This window comes from Lathamus discolor, chromosome 3 (assembly GCF_037157495.1).
Source record: "Lathamus discolor isolate bLatDis1 chromosome 3, bLatDis1.hap1, whole genome shotgun sequence".
Taxonomy (NCBI): domain Eukaryota; kingdom Metazoa; phylum Chordata; class Aves; order Psittaciformes; family Psittacidae; genus Lathamus; species Lathamus discolor.
Genome location: NC_088886.1, coordinates 100,369,262 through 100,396,405, shown reverse-complemented (window position 1 = coordinate 100,396,405; position 27,144 = coordinate 100,369,262). Strand labels below are relative to the sequence as shown.

At 40.3% G+C, this 27,144-nt stretch overlaps 1 protein-coding gene and 1 long non-coding RNA gene across 2 annotated transcripts; one reads left to right on the top strand and one right to left on the bottom strand.

The window, feature by feature from the left end:
* Positions 1-2,431: 2,431 nt before the first annotated feature.
* On the bottom strand, positions 2,432-24,506 carry MMRN2 (multimerin 2). Its single transcript, XM_065670813.1, has 7 exons — positions 24,097-24,506; positions 13,371-13,493; positions 12,037-12,143; positions 10,556-10,624; positions 9,150-9,323; positions 6,222-8,132; positions 2,432-5,273 (listed from the first exon to the last, which is right to left on the bottom strand). Exons 1-7 carry the CDS (start codon positions 24,378-24,380, stop codon positions 4,885-4,887), a joined length of 3,057 nt encoding a protein of 1,018 aa, XP_065526885.1. The 5' UTR covers positions 24,381-24,506; the 3' UTR covers positions 2,432-4,884.
* On the top strand, positions 9,320-25,869 carry LOC136010127 (uncharacterized). The gene is made up of 8 exons (XR_010610764.1): positions 9,320-9,386; positions 10,931-11,015; positions 12,847-12,962; positions 19,743-19,991; positions 22,286-23,016; positions 23,645-23,828; positions 24,433-24,585; positions 25,361-25,869. It is a non-coding gene; the product is annotated as an uncharacterized LOC136010127 (long non-coding RNA).
* The last annotated feature ends 1,275 nt before the right edge of the window (positions 25,870-27,144 follow it).

The window sequence follows — 27,144 nt, the reverse complement described above, 5'->3', positions numbered from 1 at the left end:
TTGAGTAAGATGTCAGTGATTGCTTTTATTGTTCAGTGGTGTTCAGAATTATTTGGGTGCTCTATGTTCCTTCGACTAAATTTGGACGCAACAGTAAACCAGTGTTTCCTTCTCTTGATCCTTATCTTACAGCAAAGCCAGAGGCAAGTCAAAAATTGTATAATTCTTTTACTTGAACATACCCAAGTTTACCACATGTTGGTTTTATCCATATCAATTTGCCTTAAGCTCATGAAGGAAAATGAGAAAAAGGAACGGGTGATTCTGTTTTTTATTCCCGGTGTGTACAACATTCTTTTTGTGCAGTGATATCAAAATCAAGATATTTGAGATGAAACATTTGCTGTTGCTTACAAAATTATGCTGATGTTTCTGTATAGCCTCCTGAATTCACTCTTTCATGATTCAAGCAAATGAAGACCAGTCAAGGGGATATCTGTGAGTACACAGTTCTGTAAAATCTCAGAATTTATTTTCTCATTGTAGAAATGCATCAGCTACTGCTTTTTGTAGAGTTCACTTTTAGCTTGCAATCAGGGAAAAGTAAGATCAGTTTGTATTCTGTTTTTGTCTTGGTGAGGAATAACGTTAGCTTTAAAGAAATTCTGTTAGAGTAGCTAGGTTTTGATATCTGAACATTATATAAACTGTTATATTATAGAGAAAATTACAACACTTTTTTTCCCCCTGTAAAGTCATGTCTAAAATTCTTGCAGTGGAGTTCTGGACAGTACAGTAGAAGACTAGATTGTATATTTCAAACCTAGTTTTGCCTGAATATGTAATACCAGGAAATTAGGCTGCACGGAGATTTGGTTTCTTTGCAATTAGTATCTCGGCAAAGTAAACTTTTTCTTATGGTTGTAGCTGTTGTGTAGTTTTTGGAGTATTTTCACCGATTACACTTACCGTGATTGTATTAAAAATTGGGATTTTTATATTGGTGTTACAGGAGGATATCATGAAAATACTGTGGGTAACAAACTGTTTGCACCCGTCTCATTTTGATGAGCAGGGTTGGGTTTTTCCCCCCAATGTTGCTTCTTGAAATGACCACGGGATGGTGCTATATCCTAAATATAGAAAGGGTTTGTTGAAAGAAAGGTGGGCGGTGTGTGTAATAAGTGAAAGTTCTACTGCCTGCTAATAATAAATATCAGAATGTTATTGCTTATGCATTATTATTTTTTAACTCTTCATAAAAATTATTTATGATTTTTTTTACCTCTTTACAAAAATGTGTTACTGATGAGCTTGCATCAGTAAGAACTGAAACAGCTATATCTAGTGACATGTCTAAAAAGACCATGTGTGTATTTTGTGCGCAAGTCAAAAAGCATACAGAATAGTTGAACTGAATCACAAGCTTTTAAATAAATTGCAGACATATCACTGATTTCATAAGGGATCAGATTTAATTCCATTAATTGCATTAATCCCTTCAGCAGCTTTGTCTTCTCCTCTCACCAGAATACCACTTCAGCCTTTCTTGCTGGTATTAAGGTAGCTAAGTCAACACCAGCTGTGAATCTGAGTCACGAAAGGACCGCTACTGTGGTTGGCCACCTCATGAATCTGGTTCAGAAGGGTTGGCTACCATGGACTTCAGAGACTGGCTTGATAGGGATATATGAAATGAGTTCAGATGAATCTGACTGCAGAATCCAGGCATTGATGGTTCTATAGAAAGTAAAATTGTTTATTAGGCAATGGCTACTTGCATTTTGAATAAAGTAAGGGGATCATCTTAGTAATGGCAAAGAAAACGTTAGGAGCCTTTTATAACGTGAAGTACTATAAGACACTAACTATTCAGAAAGTTGTAAAAGTTTCAATAACTAAGTATGTGAAGTCATTAAGAGGCACAGTGTTTTGTTGGTTTTTTGTCTTTTTTTTTTTTAATATGTGGCTCAGATTGCTGATTGATATCTCTGGATATCTTGGAATGAACGTACATGTTTCCGTGCGTATTGTTGCATGGCTGAAGCTGCTGTAAGGCGTGCTAGACTAGTTGGGCTGCTGTGAGATCAGTTAAAGCAACTTGTCTGCTCTTAGAGATAACTCTCTTTTTCTAATGCCTATGGTCAACCTCAGTGTGTTTTTCATGTTTGAAAGTCCCTTTGTTCTTAATCCACTGAGTCAAGCAACGGCTATGTTTTAAACTGTCAGTTAATTATCCTTGTCCACTTGCCATTTCTGTGGCAAATTTTTCTTTCCTTTAGGTCCTAATATGGAGTCTGTTCTTTCCTCTAGTCTGCTGCCTAAAAATGCAGGTCATGGTGATGAAGATGTGTTAATCTTAGGGGGGGAGAGGGGAAAGTCAATGAAAAGCAACCACCCCACCCCCCCCCCAAAAAAACCCCAAACCACAGAACAAGTTTTTGTGGAAGGGTTTAAAGACAGTAGTCAAATAGTTTGCTTGTATCTGAGAGGTGGTTAAGATTGGAATTTATTAGAAAGCTGATGTATTCATTTAGAAAAAACCCACAACCTTGTAAGCTTAAACAGCTTTCTCTTGGCACTTGAGAAAGGAAGTCAGGCTTCCTGGCTTATGCAGCCAATAGAATGTTTTAATCCATTATATGTCATTAATTTTTTGCTTCGTAGTCTAAAACTGAGTCTTCCAGTCAAGTGTATCTTCTTTGTGTATGCGGATGGCTAACTTAAACACATATTTGAAGAATACAAATATGAAAACATCTTCATATTAACATTGTGTTCACTCTGGAGTTGCTTTTCTCTGAACTTGCTTGGCTTATTCAACAACATTAAACTCTGGTAAGCAGAAGGATACCAAACCTTTAAAAGTCCTGTCTGGGTGAACTGCTGTCCTCCCTACCATGTCTTTTTCCAAGTAGCTTTATGGTTTTCAGTCCAGATGAAGTTTTCTATCAGACCTTTGAAAACAGGCAAAGTGATTTTAAATGCCTATGTCCCCTGCCTGTATTTAATTGTGAACCTTGACTGGTAGCTGCAGAATTGATGTGCACTGGAGATGGGATGTTCCTTGAGATACCCTGGTCTAAGCAGTGCACATAGCTTGGCATTGCAGAACGATGCCACCACAGAAGTCTGTAATTGGAAGACCTCTGGTAAAAATGTGTGGAATAGCCCAGGGCAGTAGCTTTGTACTGAAAGAACCCAATCTCACAATGTGATGCTTTTCCTTTTTGCAATTTCACCTCTTCAAATTTTTCTTCTCTTCCTTCCCTCAGATATTTGAGCAATCTGTGGGACAGAAGATGACAGTGAGCATGCGGACACTTTGTGCTCGCTGCCACAGAGCTGTGCAAGGTGTGTCTCTGTGCTAGATAAATGGGGGGACTTGGCCCATTAATCTCATGTGAAAATCAGCATTGGCTTAGGCGTAGATGTGAGATCATTTTTGGTCATTTTCGTTGTTGGATTTTTCAGGATCAAGAATAACAGTCTTTTCAGCAAGTTGGTAGCTGAAACTGCTTTGTGGCTTTATTTCAAGAGGCACATACTGTCTGCTTGTCACACTGTTGTCTTGAGTGCAATGTGTGTTGGTACCAGTATGGTTTTTTTAATACTTTTGTAGTTCAGTGTTGCTCAGAATACAAGTAGGTGAGAAGACCCCTTAGTAGCAAGATAAGATTTTTGTTAGAAAATGCTACCTTAAAAGGGTGTAAAATATATAATAAGAAGAATTTATCTCTTTCATCAGAAATATCAGGAATTTCTAAATGCACTTCATTTTGGCAAAATTAGTCATTTTAGTATTGTTTTTTAAGGCATTAAGATAGGCAGGGAAAAATACCACAATAATTGAACTTCTTTAAAATGAAAGCCTTTTGGGTATTTTATTTGTCAGAAGAGAAGTTTAGCACATGACCAGACATGGTAATCTCGAGATTTTGGAAATTCAAAGAATTCCACAGTTCAGAAATTCTGCTATTTGGTTTATTCTAATTATGAATTTAATTTATAGTCAACAATGACAGCAGACCAATGAGCTTGCCTTTTTGCTGCTAGTTTTATTCGCTCATTTGCTTGGGTTTAAACTGTTGACTATATGCTGAATTCTGGGCTAAAGTAATTCTGTTTCTCCAGGATCATCTTTAGAGACAAACTGCATTTTCAACAAGATTTTTTAATATTGTTGACATTTTCCTAATGTCTACATGTAGATGTAATTAATCTTAACACCATTATATTACTATTACGTTTTCACAGTGGAGTTGAAATGCAGCACAGGGCAGAAGCAAAAAGACTGTGACATCTCTAAGATTCTTGCTTACAAATACTAGCATAGGGTGCATCTTACTGGGTTTGCTGGACATCTCTTAGTGTTCTTGTGCACAGAACATTGAATTGAAACATTGAATTGGAGTAAGTAGCAGAAGTTTGCAAGACAATCCATGACTGCCTGTGGTCCCCGGAGCACTAAAAGGTAAAATTGTCCTGGCTTCTTGGTTTTAAGCTACTGTTCACTAAATATGAGAGTTGATACATACAGTCCTTCCTAAAAATCTTGTCCTTGCCAGTGGTGACGGTGTTTGCCATGGGAGGGTACTCTTTTGGCAGGGGAAAGGAGAAACTATTTGTGTTGTAAGTGAAGAAAATTACACAAAACATTTTTTCTACTTAGGTGAAATACTCACAGTGGAAGGATTTGGGAATGTTTGTGCTGATATATTTGGAATTCAAACCATTAGCTTATAACTTGAAAGAAAATCCCATTGCTGCTCATAAGCAACTAATCAAAAGCCAAACACTTCCAGAAAAGAAGCATGAAGACAAATCTAAGGTAATGCTATGTTTAAACACATGCGGTAGGATTGAATGCATCACAGATGAAGCAATAGTGAATTGATCCATTGCATCTATGGAAAAGATATCAATAAAACAAAATGTCACTATTCAAGTTTTAAATAGTAGGAAACCACCCATTGTTGTCCCCGGTGGACTCCGTTTCACTACAGAGCCCTGCAGCAATTCGAAGCATACTTTCTCCCCCTTCTCCATTTCTGCCATAGCGAAAGTAGTCATGGTGTTCCCATTAGGTGTTTTCCTCTGGTTACTTGAGAGAGGTCTTTTGTACCCACGGCTAAAGGAAAGTTGTCCTAATGCTGATCCTGAACTAAACTCCACAGAGATGACAAACAGGTAGACACCTTTATGTGGAGCTTTAAAGTAGCCATGTTCAGGGAAATAGCTGTTTCCATAATTGAGGTAAGTTTCATTAAACCTCAGAGTTTTTTCTTTATCCTTTCCTTCTGAAAATCCCACGTGGAATGCCACCAATGAGTCTGTAAAATAAAGAGGAACAGGATTTTAGCAGTGAGCACTTTTCTCCCTGGGAGCAACAGTGGTGGGAGGTAAGTTGAAGCCCTGCCAAGCCTGATCTCTGTATGCTGCTTTGCAGAGCTAAATGCTTGAAGTGGCTATGTGCCTGGGATTAGATCAAATGGTTCCCTGGAAATACCTGAACCACTCGTCTTGGAAAAGTATAGGGCTGAGACCATTCAGGGTAGAGGGGAAGAGGGAAGCACTTTTTTGCTGTCCTAAAAGAGAGTTAGTAATACCTTCACTGCTTATGTTTGTGTCCATAACAAGGGCTACAACCCTAAGAGCCAGTGCTAAGACTGGGGGTTATAATTACCAGGTGCTGATTGGCCACATGTTTACAGGGAAAGGGAACTGACCAGAAGTGTAAACTGAAAACTTTTCCCCAAAGCTTAGCTGTAAGAGAGTGTGCTGTCTAGTCAGTCCTCCCTGTTCCACTTGTGCGAATTATAGCTGTTCGTTTAATGTAATCGTCCTCATTAGGAAGGTTTTGGTGTTTTGAGTACACTCTTTCCAGACTCAAATAACAGGAAAAAGAAGCAAGACTAGGAAGCCTAGCACTTCTCACCAGCTTCAAAAGAGAAAACTGCTACTACATTAACATAAGCATTTGCAAACAAACTTTGTGTTCTGAACATCTAAAGTTGAATCAGTTCAAGGCCAGTTTCCCAGCAGCTGTAATGGGTGTGATTTTATTGACCTCAAAGTGCAGCAGTGTATCAGCTCGGTTCTCCTTCAAGTGGCTTCTTTTGATGGAGGGGAGGATGTAAATAGTGTCAGAATTTCTCCCTCCAGCATCCCACAGGATACCTGTCAGGCCTTACAACTAATATGCTGTGCATGTGGGGCCTGCAGCAAGGCCCAGAAAACAGCTAGACCTGCACATGAGGAGGTAAAAGAAAAGAGCCCACCTTTTCCCAAAAGTTCTGGCTGCACTGTATTTCTTCCAGTTATCATTTGTGCATTTTCTCTGTGTTTCTCAGGCTTTTTCTTGTCTCTTTGCTTGTCTTGACCTTTCTGTTGCTTTCTCGCTCTTCTGGTCAGCATTGACTGAATCTTTGTAACATCCAGACTTACATTTGAGGCACCTAATTCTTCATCGCTTCCAAATAGCTTTTTAAAAATCAGCAGATGTTCCTCCAGCTTCTGCTTGGTGGTCGTTAAATCTGCTGAGAGAATTGCCACAGAAATGTTGAGTGGCTCAATTACATTAGCTATTGAATGATTGCAGCAGAGATTCATGTCACTTATGGATTCATGCCTCTTGATTGCCAGGCTCAGGTGTTTGATATCATTCTTCAGAGTCACGATATCATTATAAGCTGAGCTATCCAAGGAGTCATCTTTGACAGCCTCATAGTTAGGTTCCATATGCTCTAGGATGCTGTGGTGACTATTAACTTCATCTAGAGTAGACGATGTTTGTGTTTCCTCTTTGGGATGCTTAGAAGATGTATGGCCATCATGATTATTTTGTTGACCTCTCTCCAAATGGTGTAATCTCTTTATAAGTGATTCTAAAGTCACATTTTGTTCTTGGAGTTTACCTGAGATATGTCTGAGAGATTCTTGCAGCTGAAATACTGACGATATTAGGATACTAGGATCTTCTTCAAACAAGACTTCCATAAATTCTTCCCCTAGTAAAGCCTCCAGTGCTGCTTCATGCCTCATGGCATCTTCCAAAAGGGAGCCAAAAGAACTGTTGAGATACTTGATGTGCCGATGAATTTCTGCATCTTTTTTCTTCAAGAAGCCTATGTCTTCTGAAACAGCCGTAACTTGTGACTGAAGCTGTCTGTTTTCTTCTTGACGGAGATTAAGGGACTGATAGATAGATGGAAAAGCTGAGGAGAACTCCTCAATTTCATTCCTCAAGAGATCTCTGAACACTGACTCTAAGTGCTTCATGTCCTTCAAGTTTGATTGGGTGCCTTCAAGGGAATAAGTGATATTATTTAAATCTTCCTCCAGTACATCAGTGTCGGAAGATACTCTTTGGCAGTTACATTCCTCCATGTACCTCAACAGATCTGAATAGTTTTCACGAAGATTTGAGAGAGTATAGTTGAGCTCTGATACCTGCCTTTCCATGGCTGCTTTGTTTTCTTCCATAATAACCGATTTCTCCGTTAAAGTTGTTATAACATCTTCTGGCCTATACTTAGAGATGTTTTTTTTTAACTCCTTAAACCACCTCTCTAAAACTGCAATATTCTGAAAAGCTACATCTGACTCCATGTAAAGTTCCTTTAGCTGCTTTGCATGCCCTGTCAGAATCTCGTTTATTTGTCTGAGGCTTAACTGGGTATTTTCATCTTTGGGACCATGATGTGAGGAGAGTTCTGTTAAATTTTTTTTCAAAGTCTCAAGTTTATTCTCAAGATTGCTTTGCTCTTGTTTCATGCTTTCCATGCTGTTGTTTAAAGCCGAGAAATGGGACTGCTGTGTCTTGTGAAACTTCTTGAGCTTTGTGTCCGTATCTGCTTTGATCATGGTGAGATTATAGTGAATACTAGCCTGCTGGCTTTGCAAATGGCTCTCTATATCTCTTTTCACCTGATCAACTTTCACTACATTTTCTTGGACTTTTGATTCAAACTTAGTTCCCAGCTCCTGGAATTCCTTCTTGGGCACAGTGCTCTCTTGGAATCTTTCTATGCTTTTCTTGTTGGCTTCAACATCGTGGGACAGGTTTCTTACCATGTTCGAGAGGTTCTGTAAGCTTCTGTTGAAGCTTGCCCACATTGGGTTAAAATGTTTCCTCAGAAAATTCTCCACATGGGGAAACAAGACTTGCTGCAGAAGCCTTTCCTGTGGATCTGTTAGCACAGGTTAAAAAAAAATAAATAATTAAGTTTACATTTTGTTTTTGGACCACATCTTAATCTGACCAGGGTAACTCAGGTATGTATTTTTCTATAGCAACTGCTATCTTGCTGACCAAATTTTGGTAATTGCAAAAATAGCCTAATTCTAAATCAAGGTTACTGTGAAGGCATGGAGTCTGCAGGCAATACCTTAGATACGTATTGACTGCCCTACTTAAGTCATAAAAATCAAAACCCTGTCATTTCAAACCCCTGGACAAGCAGTGGTAGGCTCTTGCTTATTTGACTGTCCCATAATGTTCTTTTTCTGATGCTTTCTACAAGGCACCGCTTCACAAAGTTATCCAGCGTCTTAACAGCTGAATATTCCAGGTCAGGACTAAGTCACTTGAAAAATCCATGAAGCATCTGTACTAGGTGTGTGTTACAGTAAGGCCGGATTTCTGACTCTAATGTTCAAACTTGAGTGCCTTGAAATTGACCGATGACAATAGTCTGCATCATTAGAAAATGTTTCTGCGAGCCAGTGGCTCATACTCGTAGGTCAAATTGGCTCTTTTTTCCCCCTCCGGTATACAGCGGGAATAATGGTCCAGCGACGGGTTGAATGTTACATTTTTTTACATAAACTAGTCTGATATTCCACACAGCATGAGTATGAAAACAGAACAAACCCCGACTCTAAACTCTGCATCCCCATAAAAGAAGCCACAGAAGCAGAACAGTAAGCTAAGTGATTTTAAGTATAAGCAATGTCTTTATTCTGTGGTTAAGGTGTATTCTGAAATCCAGGGAAGTGCGAAGGAATCTGCCTTTCACCTCATTTCCCATTTCGTTATCGAATTTATTTCATTCATTCGCATGGGGATTGCACCCTTTTTTTTTTTTATCCTCTTTTTAGAAGCAACCAGCAGACCAAGGAATATCAGGGTAGTCTGGTTTTCACGTTTTCTTTCCAATCTGTATGCCTTTATAGGGCCTACTGGCAGGCTGCGTCAGACCTCTCACCTGAATTGCTCTGGTTCACTTCTAACACCATGCTTGTACCGTTGTTTTCAAATATTCTCTGTAAATCACCTAAGTTGCTGACTGCTTGATGAATATCACTTTGAAGATCATCCAGTAAAGCCTCATGATTTTGAATGACTTCCAACATTTCTCTTGCATCCACTGATGTTGGCACTAATCACAAGATTAAAAAAACAAAGTCATGCAACCGAGTGCGACGACCAGGCGACAGGACAGGTATTCCTACAAGACCTCTGAGAACACCTGTGTACTTTCTGCTCTGAAAACTTACGCTGACCTTTAGGGGGTTGTTGATTTATAGCGCTTTAACTCGTGATATCTTGGCAAAATTTTTTCCCAACAGTTGTGAAAACCTAATTTATTTAACTATCAGTGGGAGAACTTAAGCCACACTAGCCATGATGGCAGTAAAATGCTCTTCATTAAATTCTTCCACATGCCATAAAAAGGTGTGGGGTAATAACTCCTTTCAAGCCGTCGACTGAAAGGATAGCCAAGTTTAACAACCCAGGATAAAAGGAGAGGATGAAAGAGTAGTTGAGGTGTTCCACTAAGGAATCAGAAGCATAGTGTATGAGTGTCATAGCTGACTCTTACTGAGGGGCCCTGTAACTGATGTTACTTTAAATAAACAACTGCTAATTTAGATTTCAAAGTGTACACTGGGAGTTGCAGAAAATGGTATATTCCAGCTGTGCCAGTCTGGGGGCAGCTTACCCACCATGGTTACCTTTGGCCTCTAATGTTTTATAAACTCGTGTAAAGCGGCTGCTCATTCACGCAGTGTAATGTACAGAAGACATTTTCAGAGCTGCCCTGCTACCCTAAAGATAATTTGCTAGGAGATACTTAATAGCACTGCAACCCACACCATTTCCCAGACAGAAGGAAAGGTCCTTCTTGGATACTTCGATTGGCAGGAGTATTCCAATGCCTGACGTATGAATTGATGGTACCTTATAATAATGATCTCAAAGCTCCCTGAAGCAGCATTTTGAATAGATTGTTGACCTGTTAGACTTCTGAGCATGGTGTACTTTCCTGTGAACCTATTTCACAGAGCAAGGGGTTAAATATCCATGCCATTAGAAGGTTTCGCGCTCTATACCAGCTGGCATTCTCACTAGGTATTATCACTGATGAGCAGCCAGCAACAATGTTGAAACTTTTGGATGCTTTTTCAAGAGCATCCATGTAGTGTTACAACAAAAGCCCTGATTTATGCCCAAAAATGTAGTTGTGTCAAAGCTTTCCCAAATAATGCTTTCATTAGAGATACTGTTCATAGTTTACCATATTAAAATTGCAGCTAAAAAATACATCTCTTCTCCTGGCAATGACTGAGAGGTAAAAAAATGGCAAGCAGAATAACTTGAAGCACATACTGTGGTTTGGGAACTCCTCTTCTTGCCGTTCTTCAGTTTGATTTCCTGGCACCAGAATAAAATTAGGATCTGCAATTGAGATGGAATAAACCTGTGAAAATATTTTAGATGCAGAAACTATTACAGTTTAGCAAGGCAATGCAGGGAAATTTCATGTGTACTGTAACTGATGTGGAGATAGGCTTCTGTGTTGCAGGTTTCTTAAGGAAAGAGCATCTTGTCCGGGGAGTTTGTTTTGCTTGCAGTACAGCACTGGCATACAACATTGCATGAATGGTAATATGATCCAATAGAGTAGACCTGAGGTTTTCTTAAACTCATGCCAAGTTGTTGCTCTTAAGAAGTCTATGGCAAATAGGTGCTTTGCTTTTCCAGTTACCTGAACATTCTGGTGGCACCAGCTACAGTGAGTGATGCTGAACAAATGGGGAGATAAAGATGGAGCAGCTGGTTTTGTTCGGTGAGTGTAACAAAGGAGAGACTAAACAGGAAGCATTGCATTGGGTAATATTTTTCCAACATCATAAATGGAGGTCAGGCTGGGGTCTGTACAAATAAAAGCTGTCTGTGAAGGAAAGCTAAACCTACAGAGATAAAAGCAGGCACTCCCATTATATCTGTGGAGTTTGCAGGTGAGTTAGACATAGATTGTGTGAAAACTTTCACACAGATGTTTGCCTTTTATGTTATCGTTGCCTTAATTGCTGGAGGCAATTACTTTTAATCCCTTTAAATTCTCTTTCCATTTTTGGAGTATCATTTGCTAAATTCTGCCAATGCCATGAAGCACTCCGTTTTCTAAACTAAATTCTCTTGCTTCTCTTTTACTTAGCAGCTGCATACATCATTATTCAACAGTGCAAACAGTTGTAGTAATTTATTATGCAAAAAGGCTAGTGCTAGAGCTTCCATGGAAGTAATGGCCTGGACTCTGCTCTTGTGTTGTAGAGCTGCTCGCCATCCTAGGAGCTGGTACCTGTGCAGCCAGGGTAAGCAGAAAGGAGGCAGCAAGGCAGGCTGGAGAGTGAATGCTGCCTACCTTTGTTTGAACTTGGATGCACTGTGGTTTCCCCAGCCAGATGACTTCATCCTGTAAACTGACCGTGGGGGTATTTCACATCCTAGAGTTGCTTTCTGATGTCACCAGTTTCTACCTGGAATTAGGCATTCCTAGATGGACTTGTACATCTGACAGGCACCCCTGCCCACCCCCCCACAAATGAATGCCTCTCTCTGTGTGTAAAGATTACAAAGGTGCTACTAAGAGAAGAGTAAGTTGCTAATGGTATTAGCTTCTAGTTGCAGCTAATTGCAACTACTTGTTTCAAGGTATCAGTGATTTGGGGCAGAGCAACCCAAAGAAAATAAGGCATTGATTCTCAAAAATACCCTAAAACCCAAAAGCAAATAGCTAGCATTTCTGGCCGCTGTGACTCACATTTAGTCATTGCTTCTCACACTTGTTCTCTAACTTTCCTTACCATGCTGTTCACACTCCTTGCCAATAAATCCAGGGCAGCATTTCCACTGCAAAGACTTCAAAACCTTCTGTTTCACTTGATAGACTGGCTTCAGAGCTGTCCTGTACCTGGGGATTAAGGGTCTGGGCATTAGATTGCAAATCATTTTCAGCTAGCATCACTTCGGGGTAAATTCACTGACTGTAGCAGCAGCCTGCTGCCAAGTGTGTCCTAGATGACTAATGCAGAACAGAGTTAAGAAGTTTGACATAAACCTTATCACTGCTGCTTAGGAAAACATTGGGGCAGTCCACAGCAATTTTTTTCCCCTACATAAGATTGTTTTTCAGGATTACAACAGGCAATGTGTGCACATTCTTACTCGCACACATAACATAACTGCTATTCAGCGAACAGGGCTCCAGTGGTCTGCCTCAGGCTTCATTGTTCTTCGGCAGACGTTTTTTTTCCAAACATGTTGGCACTGATCTGTCACAAGCCCTAAAAATGTCACAGATGGCAAAATTATGTAGCTATCAGAAAAGCAACTCTCATATTTATTGTGATAGTTCTTTGTAATCAAGTTTGGACTGAGCTTGAACTTTTGTAATGTTCTGTTGAGTTGTAGAGAAAGTTTTCTTTTTAAACAAATATTCCAAAATGTCACTGGTCCCGAGGAAGATATATTTGTTATAAACTCAACTAGAAATAGTCATGAAACTTTCTTCTTTCATTCGGAGAAAAAGAAATTAATTGTATTAGATAACAAAAGCATTTTTGCAATCAAGTAACTGCAAATGCATGTAGGTATTAAATATTATTTAATTTCAGAAGTCTGTTGGAAGTCAGTGTCTCCCAACTTTAAAAATGTGCCAGTTCTGGTGCCTTGTGATACACTGTCGGCCTTCACCAGTACTATTTGTGTAGCCAGTCCTGCTGAGAGAAGAGTAAGTACTTGGACAATCATACATCTCTACCTCCTGTCATGCAAATGGTCTCACTGGTGGCCACAGGCAGAGACCTTTTGGAGGTTTGTCTGTGTATTATGACCTGAAAATCATGAAAAAGCTGTGGTCTTTGTTTTTCTCTGAATAAACGTGGGAAGATTTGAGAAAAATTGGTTAATCACCCTTTAGTCCTGTACTTGATGCCTCACAAAGACAGTTGCTCTGCCTGGTTGCTTGAATGCCTGATCAGCTTAGGTGCATAAATCATACCCTATGTCAGTTTGGTATTAAACACAGTTGATGCTTTAATTCTTTTTAAAATGTGTCATTTAATACTTTTGAAAATATCATCTAGATACGTAAGAGAAAATTCCATTTTTCTTCGGTGGTTTTGTTTAGGATACTTACATGATCTTCTGGCAGTCTGGTGCTCCGTTCGGACAGGGCTGTTGGGAGTTGACAATGTACTTCTCCTTCATGCAGGCTTCTATGTATGTTACCAGCCGGGACTGCATGAAGGAACACCAGTTCCTAGTGGGAAAAGGACATGAGAAAGGAGTGTGAAATAGGTCTTTTTAAGTCGCTTCTTGTAACAGTGCCAAGGAAGAATGAGACGCAGAAATGTTTGTTTCATTATTATTATTTTTTTCAGCTGGATGATTAGGAAAGTGGAAAATGCTTGCTAGCTTCTCCCTCCATGCCCGGCTCATTTGTTTTCACTTGGGATTTTTATCTGAGTTTGTGAAGAAAGGTTGATTGTTTGAACTCTGATGCATTAGTTCCATTTCCAGGCCTTTCATTTAGCAAGAGAAATTTCCAACCCGTGATAACCTGCAGGTTAATGTCACTTTAAATGTCAAATTGCCTTTCTCGGCCTGTTGCCATTTCAGATGCCTAATGACTGACTCATCAGGTTGAGGCAGACTGCTTCTGAAAACTTAATCCCACATAAACTCCATTAATAATCAATGTCTTCCTAAATCTGAATTCTTCAAGGTAATACAGTATTGATTGGGGTTTTATTAATTAGACTAGCTTTGAAATAATTTCTCCCACCACCTGCAGGAAAATTACGTTGGAAAACTGAGGGGTGTTTTCTTGGGTTTTAGCTTTATGCTTCTAACCAGGACAAGTGAGTTTTACCATTCTGGTAAATTTTCCAAGTCAGAATTACATAAGCGTCTATTAATCCCAGAGCGTAGGGGAGCCTCTTCCTTTTCAAGAGTTTAAAGTACATGTAAGTGTGTACTGTTGGTTGAAGTGTGATGGTTAAAATCCAGAGTCACAAGTTATAGGAAGTGAGGAGTAATAACTATAATGGGAACAGCTGAACTTCAGGCAGTGTATTTTTAAATGGGAATACAGGAACCAGATCTCTGATAATCAGCATATATGGAAAATTTTGCCCCTCGGGGGGTTGCAGAAACAATGGGGAACTGAGTCCCACACAAAAGCAGAAGCTGCAGTCCCAGTGGTCGGGTGGCCAGAAGAAGGGGGAAGAAGCTGCACGGAAGCTGGAAACATCAGGAGGAAAGAAAGGGTAGACAGCCTGAGCTAGCGGGGCCATAGACAGCCTGTTTTGCTCCCCTGTTCTTTAAGGAGAATGTGATCACGATTTCAGCGAATACTCACACAGGCAAGACTCTTCACCTCTGAGAAGCAAGGACAGGAATCTGGCAAAAGCTGTGGTGGTGGGAAAGCTGAACAGGAAAGCAGGCTGCTGCAGCGTTTGTTGTGATTTTAACCCAGAACTACAGCTTTTTTGACGAGCTGTAGTTTTAAGGCCTGTTCAAGTGTCTGGGGGAATTTTTGTGCCTGTTATCAATGAGAGTCTTGTTTCCTACAGAGCCAAACCAGAAGTCAAATACTCATTTTTTTTATTAAATCATTACTCTTCAAGAGTCAAACACTCTGCTTGCATCACTGGCTGATTCAGTTACAGCCAGCAGACCAGCACACATGCTCTGGCTGACATCTGCCTCCGACGTGTGCACAAGTCCACCAGACTTTACAAGGCTGCATCACTTTTCAGTGGTTGGTGTAAGATGCATAACTCTGAATCCGAGGCCTGATTCGTGCTTGTATTTGGTCTGTCCCCTCTCATGTGCTGAGCAAGCCATAGCTGGGAGTGGCTTTTCCCCCTCAAATCATCTCTGCTTTCTGGGGAAATAAAGGGTGCTGCTGCTGGAGGTCACGGGCATTGTCACTAGCTGCAGTATTTTGGGCCTGCCCCTGGGATGCCTGCCAGATCCAGGCAGGAGACTGCATTCAGTGTGGAGACCTCCTTTTAAAATAGGATTCTTTGGCTTTAGTGTTTTGTTCTTTCCTAATGAAAACAGTCCACGCCCCATGAATCATTATCTGCACTGATTTGTTTTTCCCACCATACTGAGCTCCCAAACAAGTCCTTTGAGTCATGCAAGCCATACAAATCTAAACAGAATGTTTACATGCACCAACACGTGTATGAGCAAGAATGTGACATCATGTGACGATGAGTACTTTCACTATATTGCACATATAAATGTGCACACACATTTACTAGAAAACATGAGGATTCATTTTCTAAACCTGTTAATGTGTTGGAGATAGCTGGTGGGCTTCCCACTTGTAAGAAAGAGGTTATTTCAGAAATTGAACCAATGGCTGACCCCAACTTGATGCCTACTTTGGACAGTTATTAGCATTATGCAGAATGAATAGCATGAAAAAAGGGGAATTTGATGGACACTCAATAAAATCTTCCTTTAACAGTGGTTGCATTTCTTTATCTCCATTTTGCTCACTATTTCTCTCTCAGTTGATCTTAAAAGCTTATTTGTGGAGCTGAAGTGCTGTATAATTTCATGCTTAGGTTTTAATCACAGAAACCTGTAGGAGTTTTGAGTTCCATGACGCTTATAAAGATTTATTCTTTCATCACTTAAGTAAATAAGGCCTATCTTTCCCATCTGTAATGAGCTGCAATATAGATATATGTGCCCAAAGATGAAACTTTTATTGCAGTATTTTTTGCACATCTTGTCAATTGTTTCCTTTAAAGAAACTTCGCTATCTGTAACTAAAAATATTCCTGAACTGTATGAACCTTGAGGAAAAATATATCCTTCTTTAATGTTAAGTGAAACGCTCTAAAAACTGAGAAAGGCTTGATCTAAAGATCAGTGAGGTGAGCAGGAGCTCTTCTGCTGGCACCAGTGGGCTCTGAACCAGGCTATGAAGTTTCAAAGAGCTGCTCTTTCACAAATAGCACTTTCTTTATTCAGCTGGTTTTTGGAACACAGCAGCTTTGTGTTCTGCTTCTGTGTTCTTTTCCCCCTCTTTGTGATTATGTCGTTTCATTCACTGAATATATAACCAACTTAACACACTCTGCTTTTATTCTCTTTAATACGGTTTCCTTCGGATTCAAGCTTCTGCTGCCAAGGAGAGAGAGGTGTAGAAAGAAATTGCTCATGTGAGGAGAGCAAAAGGGCTTTCTTTCCAGTCTGGTGACTGGTTAAGTTTATCACAATACTGCAAGCTAGAGCAACACTTGAGGGAACTCTTAGCAAATTCAGGGCTACAGATGTTTCATTTGTTCGGCTGCTTTTCCTGTTTTACATTCCAAGCAAATGAAAAAAGTATCTGAATAATTTTCTTTGCTAGCCTATATGGAGTTTTTCCAAGGCTTTATTCTAATCAACTTTTTCAATAGAGTCCTCACATGCATCTATCCACTTCTGCCATATTTTGAGGCAAATGTATTCTTCTGTCTGAGGTTAAAACACATCTGATGACAAAGCACTCTGTATTTAAATAAGATTCAGCAAATTTAGGTTAGCTCAAGCTCCTTTTGTTTGAACCTTTAAGATCTTTAAACTAAAAACTCATCATAAAATGATATTTTTTTTTCCTTATTTTGGATAATACTTACGCTTTTACTTAAACATAGCAAAATGCAGACAGTTTTATGTCTGATTCTGGGATTTAGCCAGGCCACCTTATAGCAAACAAACCCACAGAAGCAGGAGGTATAGCAAGGTAGCTGTCTGCAGTAACTAGCGCTCTGCTCAGATGAATATGAGATAGGCTTTTTTTTTACGTGCACTGCTACACTAACGATTGCAGCATGAGGGTGAGTGTGAGTAATGCCCCCCAGCTCAGCTTAGGTACTTATGTACTTTATTTTTCTTAGTTACATGTTCTCATGGTTGACATTGCAGTGCATAATTTTAGACACTTCCTGGATCAGTGGAATTCTTGCCTGAATAAAACCTTCAGGACATTGTCTTTCCATAAGCTTTGTTATTCCTTTGGCTATACTAGTGCAATTGAGCTGTCCTTCACATCAGTTTCCTCGTGTTTCTGTTCTCAAGGAAACCAGTTTCTATAATTACTTTGAGAAGTCCTGTCCAGCCATTCCTGTGCATATGCACCACTGACCATGCAAAATTTTTCAGGTCCATAGCACTTTTCCATACAGCACGAAAGGCACCAGATAAGCAAATATTGCTGCTAAAACATGCTACAAGATGACAGTAGAAGACTGTGTTCTATTAATTTAAATGAGCGATTTTCCATTGATTTGTATGAATGACTCCTGATTTATACCAGTTGAAGCAGAAAAAAAGAATGAGGCTTTAACTGAGGAATAACCTATGTTCTGTTTTTCCCACCCTACAAAATTCTCACTGACAAGAAAAAGCATCTTCAGTGAAACAGGTAAAATACCGCATATAAATTAAACTAGGATTGTGCGTGTCAGTTTTAAAACAGTAGTATCTTTTTATTCATTGTGGAATGCAGGAGGTGTTCGGTGTTGAAGAAGGTGCTGGCTCTCTCAGGGAACACAGTGTGCCATTGGGTTTTTAATTAGCAGACGGTGAGTGACTGCTGGTGGTCAGTCAGTGAATTCTCCAGCCCTTGCTACGCAGCCAGCAGCCCTGTATTGCAATTAAACAGCAGAAACTCTTGTATTTATCATATTTTTTTTCTTTCCCGTAAGGATGAGTAGAGCTCCTGCTCAGGCAGGGTCTGGGATCTTCCTGGGACTCATCCCCCAAACTGCCCTGCTTTACACAGGGGTTTAAGCAGACTGATTGATTTGCAGTTTACCTTGACAAGCTGGACTGAAAAGAGTTCCAGTGGCAGTTTCAAATGTGGATTTCAATACAGTGCTGGAAGTCTTCCATATCCTTGAGTAGTGCTGGTTCAGTGCCACTTCTATTCCAGTAATAGTGCCAGTTAGTCTGTTACCAGCTGAGACTTATCCTGCAAAATGTCCTAAAAACTTAGTGAAGCGAAGGCTTTCTGAAAACCCAGTCCTGAGCCTGAATCCTCACTGGGAGCAGGAGCTCAAGAGAAAGCAGGCTTGGCTGGGACCTGGTTTTGGGCCAAATCCAGCTGTTGTACCAGCTACTGTAGAGAAATAAATGCAAGAGTGTTTTCCTCTTCACAAAGCATCCATAGCCGTTACCTCATTTATATATTCCTCCCCACAGCAGAAGCTCTATAGACCTTTCAGAGGGCAGCTTATGCTTTGATTTCATCTTTTGCTTCCTGCAGACTTAAGTTCATCCCTAGTACAGCACACTCACTCCTCTGTCGGACCTTGTCTTCAAGCAGGAATCACAGCCAGTGGCCACCTACTGTGCTGATACCAGTGGGTCAAAAATGGCATGGGAAGACAAGCCTCCCGGCCAGCATGCACTCAGGGTGCAGGTAATGTGCACCAAGGTTTGCCCTGATTGTGTTTTGGGCATGAATGTAGTTTTACTCAGGCTTAATCACAGATCACTTATTCAAGGGGTATTGACTCACACAAGGAGGAAGGCATTGGATCCACGTGCTAATAGTGCTGATGGTAGTTCTGTGGCTATGCTGAAACAAGATCCCTTGCTATATGGGGAAAGAATTAATTGCTGCAGCTTGCACTAATGAGCTGTAAAATAATCCTTTGGGCCCAGAGGGTTCTCTAATTCCTTTCAATGAAGCTGTGTGATTTGCATCAAACATGCTAATAGAGAGCCATTCCACCTGCAGCTGTGCAGCTCAACAAGAGTCAGTATCAGTGAATTTCCTAAAGTCCTGAAAGCAGCTAAGTGCCTAACTTTGGTTGGAGACCATTGCTTTTGTTAATGTACTTGGTACTGCGAAAGCTATTGTTGAGCACTCAGTGGCCGCTAGTTTGCAGGATGTCAGGGGCTAAAGATCACATTTAGCTGTATTTCCTCCAAACCTGTTTTATTTTAAGCGTATGTTCTATTCCCTTTTGGGAAATTTCAATATCCCATAGTTTTCCTAAGAAAGTCCCTATCTAGTTTTGAAGAATTAGATGAGTCAGTGTGAAACTGGCCTTAATTAAATCAATGGATATTTTCCTGTAAAAGTAGGAAAAAAATTAAGGTATTAAGACTGAGCATTGTTCTGACTTCCTTAGAATAAGACTGATTTGGGTTTTCTCTGCTTGCCTACACTTCAGAGGTTAGTTGTTCGGTATTTTGACACCCTGAGTAATTACAGAAAGAGACCTGCTGCTTTGTGGCTGTATCAGTTCCAAATGAGAGGAAGAGGTGTGTTTCAGTGAGATAACAGCACACCTGGCTGACATAGGAAGATCTTCCTCTAATCAAGGGTGGCTTTCAGAATCGTATGTCCAAGCCTTAAAAGATGCTAATGCAATTAAGGGTTTACTTATACTGAAGATTTCTGCCTTTCCTATTTACAGTTCAAGTGATGGGATTTGGGGACGGGTTTGGGTTTGTTTTTTCTCCCTTTTTTTTTCTTTATTTTTTACAGACACATCATAATTGTAAGAAAAATCCCGATGCATGACAGACGGAGTGTGTGTCTTTGGATAAAAGAAAGAAGGAAAACTAAACCACCTACCCAGCTAGAGGGCAAATCCAAAACAGGGGTTACTCAGCAGTGATTACGCTTTTCAAAAGACAGAGAAGTTGTGTGAGACTTTGTTATAGATGGGGAAACAAGCCTTAGTTGCTGTGCTCCTTCCCATTTCATCAGCACAGTCCATTTCTCACTTACTGGGTGAGCACATCTGTTTGGGACCAGCTCTGACAGTGTGATTACCGAGGGGGGGAAGTTAAAAATAACCACTGCTTTTTGCTAAGATTATTTTTAACGTGGAATGCTCAAGTGATCCTGGTTTACAGTGTTACTTGACAGATAGGTCGCACCAAGTGAGGGTACGGGCAGCTTTGGGCTTTGCTGTCGGGGTTAGCATGTGATGGGATTGCACCTCTTAGATTCTTCATTTACCCTTTTTTTTTTGTATGAAATATGAACACTGAGTGCATGCAATCTGGTTTGTCAGCCTGGCTGTTCGTGGTGTTGCAGGCGCATGGATTAGATTAAACTCTGCTCAGTGCTGAGAAATGATACAAGCCTTGGGCTACAGTGCTCCACTAATGGTGTTTCAGTGCATCGCTTGATTTGAGAAATAATCTGTCTGTAGGGAGAGGAAACAGGCCCTTCTGAGTGTAATTATAGTAGAGGTCTTTCTGTGGATCTCTGATCAAGAGGGGAGTTCGTATGAAGGGTACAGAGAAGATGACATGCTATTCCCAGGGCCAAGGAACCTTTCCTTTCAAGGCTGGATCACCATGATCTTGGCCCCATACAGTTGCATGCGGCTGTCTGGTTCTATCTGCCCATATCTGAATTACACAGCCTAAGCGATGGCACACAGCAGCTGTATGCTTACATGTATTCCTCCTTCGGCACCTGCTCAGCTCATGCATGTGTCATTACCAAGTGTTTGATGGAAGCAGCTCTAAGGAAAAAAAAATCTCCAAGGTGGGTTGTCAGTTTAGGATGAAGCTATTAGGTGTGTCATCTACATAACATCCGTCAACATAGCAATAATGGTGTAATATCTCCTTGGCATATTTATTGTCCCTTTCAATATGACTTAATCAGACAGCAGTTGAATCTGTTACCCCTAGTGGTAAGAATTGGAGTAGATGATGACCTAGTGCAAACTCTGATTTCATATTTACTGGGTCACTCTTAGAACTTCCACGTATTTGGTCATGTCCCAGGCAGCTTTTCAAGCTTCATTTTAGCTGCCTGTATCCACACACAAGAAAGGCACCAATAACAACGGAGTGTTCCTATGATGCTCTGTATTAGGCATCTGTTTTGTATGGGAAATGAAGATGAAAAATGTATTTATTATCTATTTTGGGTATTATGCATTGGGTATTTATAAAGCCCAGAACCAATTGTTACTGTTCTTACTCTTCATCTTCCAATGCTAATATAGTCCAGCAATTTCACAGTACAGATCTCTTCATATACTTGTGCTTTCATTTCCCTTTTTAATTCTTCTGAAAGCCTGGGTACACATGGATCCATTTATCTCAGCCGTAGAATAAAACATCTGAAGTCAAACTGATCAGCTCATATGAGGCACAGCTGCTTGACAGCAAAGAAAAAAAGATGATTTCCTTTGGAAAAATTGACCTCTTTTGATGGTTTTGATTTTGTAAATAAACAAACACTTGTGCATTCTGAATGTGCAGAGCTCCTTTTAGCTCAGATACAAGCAGCAGCTGAGATACTAAACTGTTACCTAGTTCTTCCTCTAAAGAACAGTTGAAACAAAAGGATTATTATCCACACTTCTTTTTTTCCTTTTAAAAGAAGTCACCCAAAGGGCAGTGATATTACTGGTTTTCTTATTTTAAAACTCTTATTAGAATAATTTTGTTATTCTGAGATGAATTCATTAGTAAAGTAACATATCCAAGCACTTCACCGGGATCTAATGAGTCATTTCACCTTACATGTTGAAACAGAAACCAAAGGATTCTAAGTACCTTGGACATATTATTCACAATAGCCTCAATTATTCAAATAACTGCAGTAAGAAAAATAATGCTCTAAATGTAAAAAAACCCCTAAGAATATTTTGTAACAATTGTTCCTAATACATAGGGAAAATAGCAAGAGGTTGAAAGAAACCCATATCCCATATAATTTTTGTTAGAAAAATATGGAAGTCTAAATTTTCTCTCAGAGGCAAAGTTACCATTGACTTTGGTTTGGGGTTGGGTTATTGGGTTTTTTCCTACTTCTGAAAATAAAGTATTTTCTCATATTTTCTCATATAAAGTATTTTCTCATATTTTCCCACTAGCAGTGGGACAGCTTTTGCAGAAAATAATTTGCTAGCACTTCAGGCCTTTTTATGGCATCTCTTTATCTCCTTCTAGCTCTTAATTCCTGATTAACTCCTGATGCTTTCCTTCTTGCTCTCCTCTTTCAGAAATATAAGCCCAGTTCATTGATTTTTTTTTTATTCTATTTTTTTTTTCCAGGGCATGCGTCACACTCGTGGAAGGAGGAGACACCAGAGTCACGGCAACTTCTTGTCTGTGCTTAGCAGAGTGCTCCAGCCATGAGCGCCTCGCATGCTGCAGCTTGAGGACTTCAGGCTCTGAAAGCAGCTTCTTCAACCAACAGCAATGCCTTTTAGAATTTGGAGTGCAGTTACAAGGGGAGCTGTGCTGTCTCTTTTTATTAATTTATTATTTATTAAGCTACTGCCAGGCAAGATTTTGACTGCCTGTAGTCATCAACATATCTTTATAATTGGGGAGAATATTACACTTTGACTCATTATGAAACTATTTCCATAAAAGGAGGAAGTATTTCTTGGGAGGAAATTAGGATGAGTAATAGCTGGTGCTGAGCTGGATTAAACAAGCTGGTGCTGAACAAGTTTACGTAGCACAGAAAGAAATCCCTATTAGGACAATCTGTTGCACCATCTTGCTGACCTGTACAGGCACCTGTTTAAACCATTGAATTTTCATAGTACTTATAGTTTTCAGAATGCTTTTGCCATTTCAACCAGCAGTCAAACGACTGCCACCTTGCAGTGTAACATGGAAGTCCAGAGTACCACTTAGGCTTTGTTTTCATTCCTCTGACAGTTTCTGAAATGCATTAACCAAGAGTTGGTGAATTAGCAGTGCATGTCATTATCGATCACTACCCATCAGGAAGCTGGAAGTCAACACTCACAGGCTTTAGAAAATGACCTAAGGTTAGTGGTGAGCAGTACAGACTTGTGGGAAGATGTAGTATGAAGGACATCAGGGTTTTAACGCACTCACCGTGCTATATGCATGAGGAAGACCTCAATTTTACATGTAGATGAGATTAGAAACAAGATTGTATACTTTGGTTTGCCTGAAAGGGAAGCATGACATGAGCAAGGTTTTACAGGCTCTTCTCATCTCCCCTTTTACTTTATCTCAAGGGCATTTACAGGGAAAAATACCAGGGCATGCTAAAGTGCTGACCTGTGAACAGTACTCACTGTGCTGCTCATTCAGCTCTCCCAAACAGGGCTATAAAAGATTCATTCACTGTCCTGCTTGGTTTTCATCTGTTTTAAACATTTAGAGACCTACTTGCATGCCCTGTAAAACTTAAAAAATCTGAGTGCTTGGAAATCTTGCTAGTGAAGTAGATGCCTTTTCCACTCAGGATGGCTACTTTTTGGCCATACATTACCTTGGGGAAGCATTTCACTGTCACGAAAACCTTTAGGGGGGGAGGTTGGATTTGTAGTATTTTTCATGCTTATTTATTATTCCTTACTTTGTTATATTTACCCTTCACTATTTTTGTTTTGCTAATGTCCTGTCATTTTCCTCTCCATTACCAAGGCCCAAGTCTGCAGCCAAGCACGTTCCAATGATGGGCAGAGATTGCTGTGATCAGCAAAAATAATCATCACTGGTTTGTGATGAGGAAAAGTCAGTAAACCAATTACTTCTAGTTTTATGTTGCTAGAAATAGCACTTTGTTTTATGGTGCTACAACAGAAACGGAAGGCTTCATATCGGCCAGGTGTGTCCAGACCCCTAACCCCATTCCGCTGTTGTTTTGGACTAGGCAAAAAGCTGGTCCCATCTGTGGAATCATCCTCTGAGGCAGTTCAGCTTTCGGTTTCAGTTAAAACATTTATACCCCTCCTATTTGAGTTAGATTGATCCCTAAAATCTAACATATTTTAATGAGAAACTTCTATTGAAAATGGTCCTTTATCGACAGCATATATACAGTATTAGATAGGATTGCACTATTATGTGGAAGACGGACATACTGGGGTACTCACCCATTTTGGGACTGGGGGCTCATAGCTTCAAAGTCTTCTCTGTCTTCCTGATGTGAGGCGATCACACTTGAAGAGTAATCTTGAGTATTCTCCCTGAGCCCTTCTGCCTCCCAGTAACCTTCTTCCTCGTGTGACAGAGGAGTCCTCTGGGGGTATGCAGAGGTCTCATGAATTTGTGGCTGTGAGCTGTGCACTGAACCGTCATGATACCCATGATGGTCTGAGTGCTTGACCAGCTTTGCCAATCCTATTGTATTACAGATGATCAGAAGCTTCACGAGCATGGTAGGATTTTCCCCACCTGGTTACACCTGTCTCTTGTTCTCTCCTCTGTAGCTCAGCCGGGATGAATTCAGGAATGCCCCAGCAATATTCTTTAACTGGAAAGTTGGAAGAAGGAAGGGGAAAAAAAAACCAACAGTAACAAAGGGCGGAAAAAGCTTTTGACCCTCCCAGCTACTGTGGAAACGTCCGTGGCTATTGAACAATGTGAGTCTGGTTCCTGTGTGGGGCTCAAGCGTCTCTGACAGAGGGGGGAAAAAGAGGTGGTAGGAATATAGTTTATTCAAGGAACTTCTGAGCTTGGCTGCCTTCTAAACTTATCTGTGAACAGGAACTCAGCTTTTATCAACTGCCTTCTCCCTCAGGCACAGGAAAAGGATGTTAGCTTAAAGGAAAGGAAAAGAAAGAAAATATTGAGTGGTGTAACAGACTCGTGTTGCGGTGCCAGAAACTGTCACAAACCTCCTTGCACCAGTGTCTGCACTATCTGTTTTTTATTACAGTTCAGAGGCTGAAACACCCTGGCTTTAGCAGCAGAATACTCACAGTATGTACAGCAGACTATGGGCATTAAGGGAGGGGTTCACAGTAAATGCACAGTGAAAAAGAGTTCACAGACATCGATTTTTTTTGTGTGGTGTTTGCAAAGTGGCTCTGTGAATCATAGTCTCTTCCCATCAAAGTGGAACATTTTCATGAAATGGGTCTTCAGAGAGGTCAGGGGCACCCAGCATTTTCAAGAATTTCTGTTTGGGCTCTCATCTCTGCGTCTCACTGCCAATTATTCTGTTCATTTTTAATTGGTGTTGACAAAAAAGCACTTGCCAAGAGCTCCTGTAAAGAGCTACCTCTGTCACTGCATCCTAATAATAAAGATAAAAACGGCTGTGGAGGTTGTATGTAGTTTTCTTACCAGTTCAGCTTTACAGGATGGTGCTTCCTTTAGTTTTGTTGCTGTATTTCTGTTCTTACTGTCTTGCAGGGTAATATGCTTTGGCATTTTTAAGAACAAAATGGGGGAGAATGATGCTTCACTGACAAAACAGGTGGGAATGCTGGCGCAGGACTGCTAGAGCCTATCTCCACTGAATGATGAGATGTGCAGCCCAAAGTTCAGTACATCCTGCAGAGCATTAAATGTAGAGCTTTTCTGGAATCATTCCAAAGCCAGCTGAAACATAGAGGATAAAATCTCTTTAGGATTTTGGAATGCCTTGTTGTTAGAGGCTGTGAATTTATATCTCCTTATCACTGGTTGGATATGCACCCTCTCCTTCTGATTGATTGCTCCTCCTTTATGCTTCATGGAAGAACCTGTTAAAATGCAGAAATGCCCTACTGACCTGTGACAGACATCGCTGTGTAAGAGCAGTTAAGCACTATGGCAGCAACAGTGGAACACGGGGCAAAGTAGAGAGAGATTTTGGTAATTCTAAGGGCAAACCTGCTTTCTGTTATAGTCACTTCTCCAGGGAGATGAAATCATAACTTCTGGACTAAAGACTGAAAGAAATAAGCAACTTCCCTCTGTTCCTTCCTGCTGTTTTTATTTCAGACCTGTGTGCATCCTGCTATAATACATGTTAATGTGTGAATATTTTGCATCATGTTTCACATACAAATGTGCCTTTTTTACAAGTAACTAGGATTAGGATGGATGTGACCTAAGCATTATGTTTGTTTACTTAATAAGACCCATTACTGAGAAGGAACTGGAACAAAACAAACACCAGGCTTCTAACTTGAATTGCTGTGTGATCATGGCTTGCAGAAAAGGGATTTTGCACTACAGATACTGACGTTGTCCCACTTGTGATCTACTTCCAAACCCTTTGAACCTGTCTTTCAATATATACCTTTCTACTTAGTCTTAACTCATCCATTAAATCTTTATTCTTAGGGATGTGATACCTCCCAAGTGGTGGGGCAACGTTTCTCTGCCATTCTCCTGGCTCAGAACATCTGCTGCTCCTTCAGGTGCAAGAACCCATTCTCTGTGACTTTGTAATGGTACTGCCTATGAGTGCAGCAGTCAGGAGGCACAGATTGCTCAGCCAATTGCAAGTTAATAGTTTGCCATGACTTTCTGGTAGCAGTTATGAAAGATGTTAAAATATTGAGCATGCTGTAACTGATGTCTCCTTCCTTGTGATGGGCATAGCGTAGGATGCTGCCATAAACACGTGGAATGCATGAATTGTTCTAAGGACCTTCCTTACTAAACACTAATTAAGACTTCTGTCTAATAGCTGTTCTGATCTGGGGTGTCTGACTAACACAGGTTATACTGTTGGCTCATAACATTAGATTTATTGTCAGACTAAGCTATAAGTTTTCTCACTGTAACATCTGTAGAGACATCTGTGAGGAGTGTACCCATTAGGAACAAGATACACCACACCTTTGCCTCTCTTTTGACCTAGTGCCTCAGCACAGAACCAGGGAAAATAGATGCAAGGTCATTTGCTGCAATGATTTGCTTGCTGCTTTCTGAGGTCAGTCTCTTCTAGGAGATACCTTCTAGATGAGAAGGGCAATTGTGTTCCAGCTAAGATCCATAGGTATCTATTCACTCTTCAGTTGCCTAGTTTAGGCTTCATGTAACATGGGTCTGGCTACCACAGCTATAACAGAAGAGATGGGTGAGAATAATCAAATTTAAAACAGTTAGTGAAATTATTTGGAAATAGGTGTTACTCCAAGAGTATACATGAAACCCTATCAGTAAATAACATGATAATAGTGGTGTGGAGATGGTTGGAGCTC

What these genes read in the sequence shown, in the direction of transcription:
- MMRN2 (XM_065670813.1), bottom strand. Translation starts at nt 24,380, where the DNA reads ATGCTCGTGAAGCTTCTGATCATCTGTAATACAATAGGATTGGCAAAG. An exon ending in CCAGACTGCCAGAAGATCAT is followed by an intron (nt 12,144 to 13,370) that starts GTAAGTATCCTA and finishes CTTAATCCCCAG; the next exon opens with GTACAGGACAGCTCTGAAGC. An exon ending in GCCAGAACTTTTGGGAAAAG is followed by an intron (nt 5,274 to 6,221) that starts GTGGGCTCTTTT and finishes TTTATTTTACAG; the next exon opens with ACTCATTGGTGGCATTCCAC.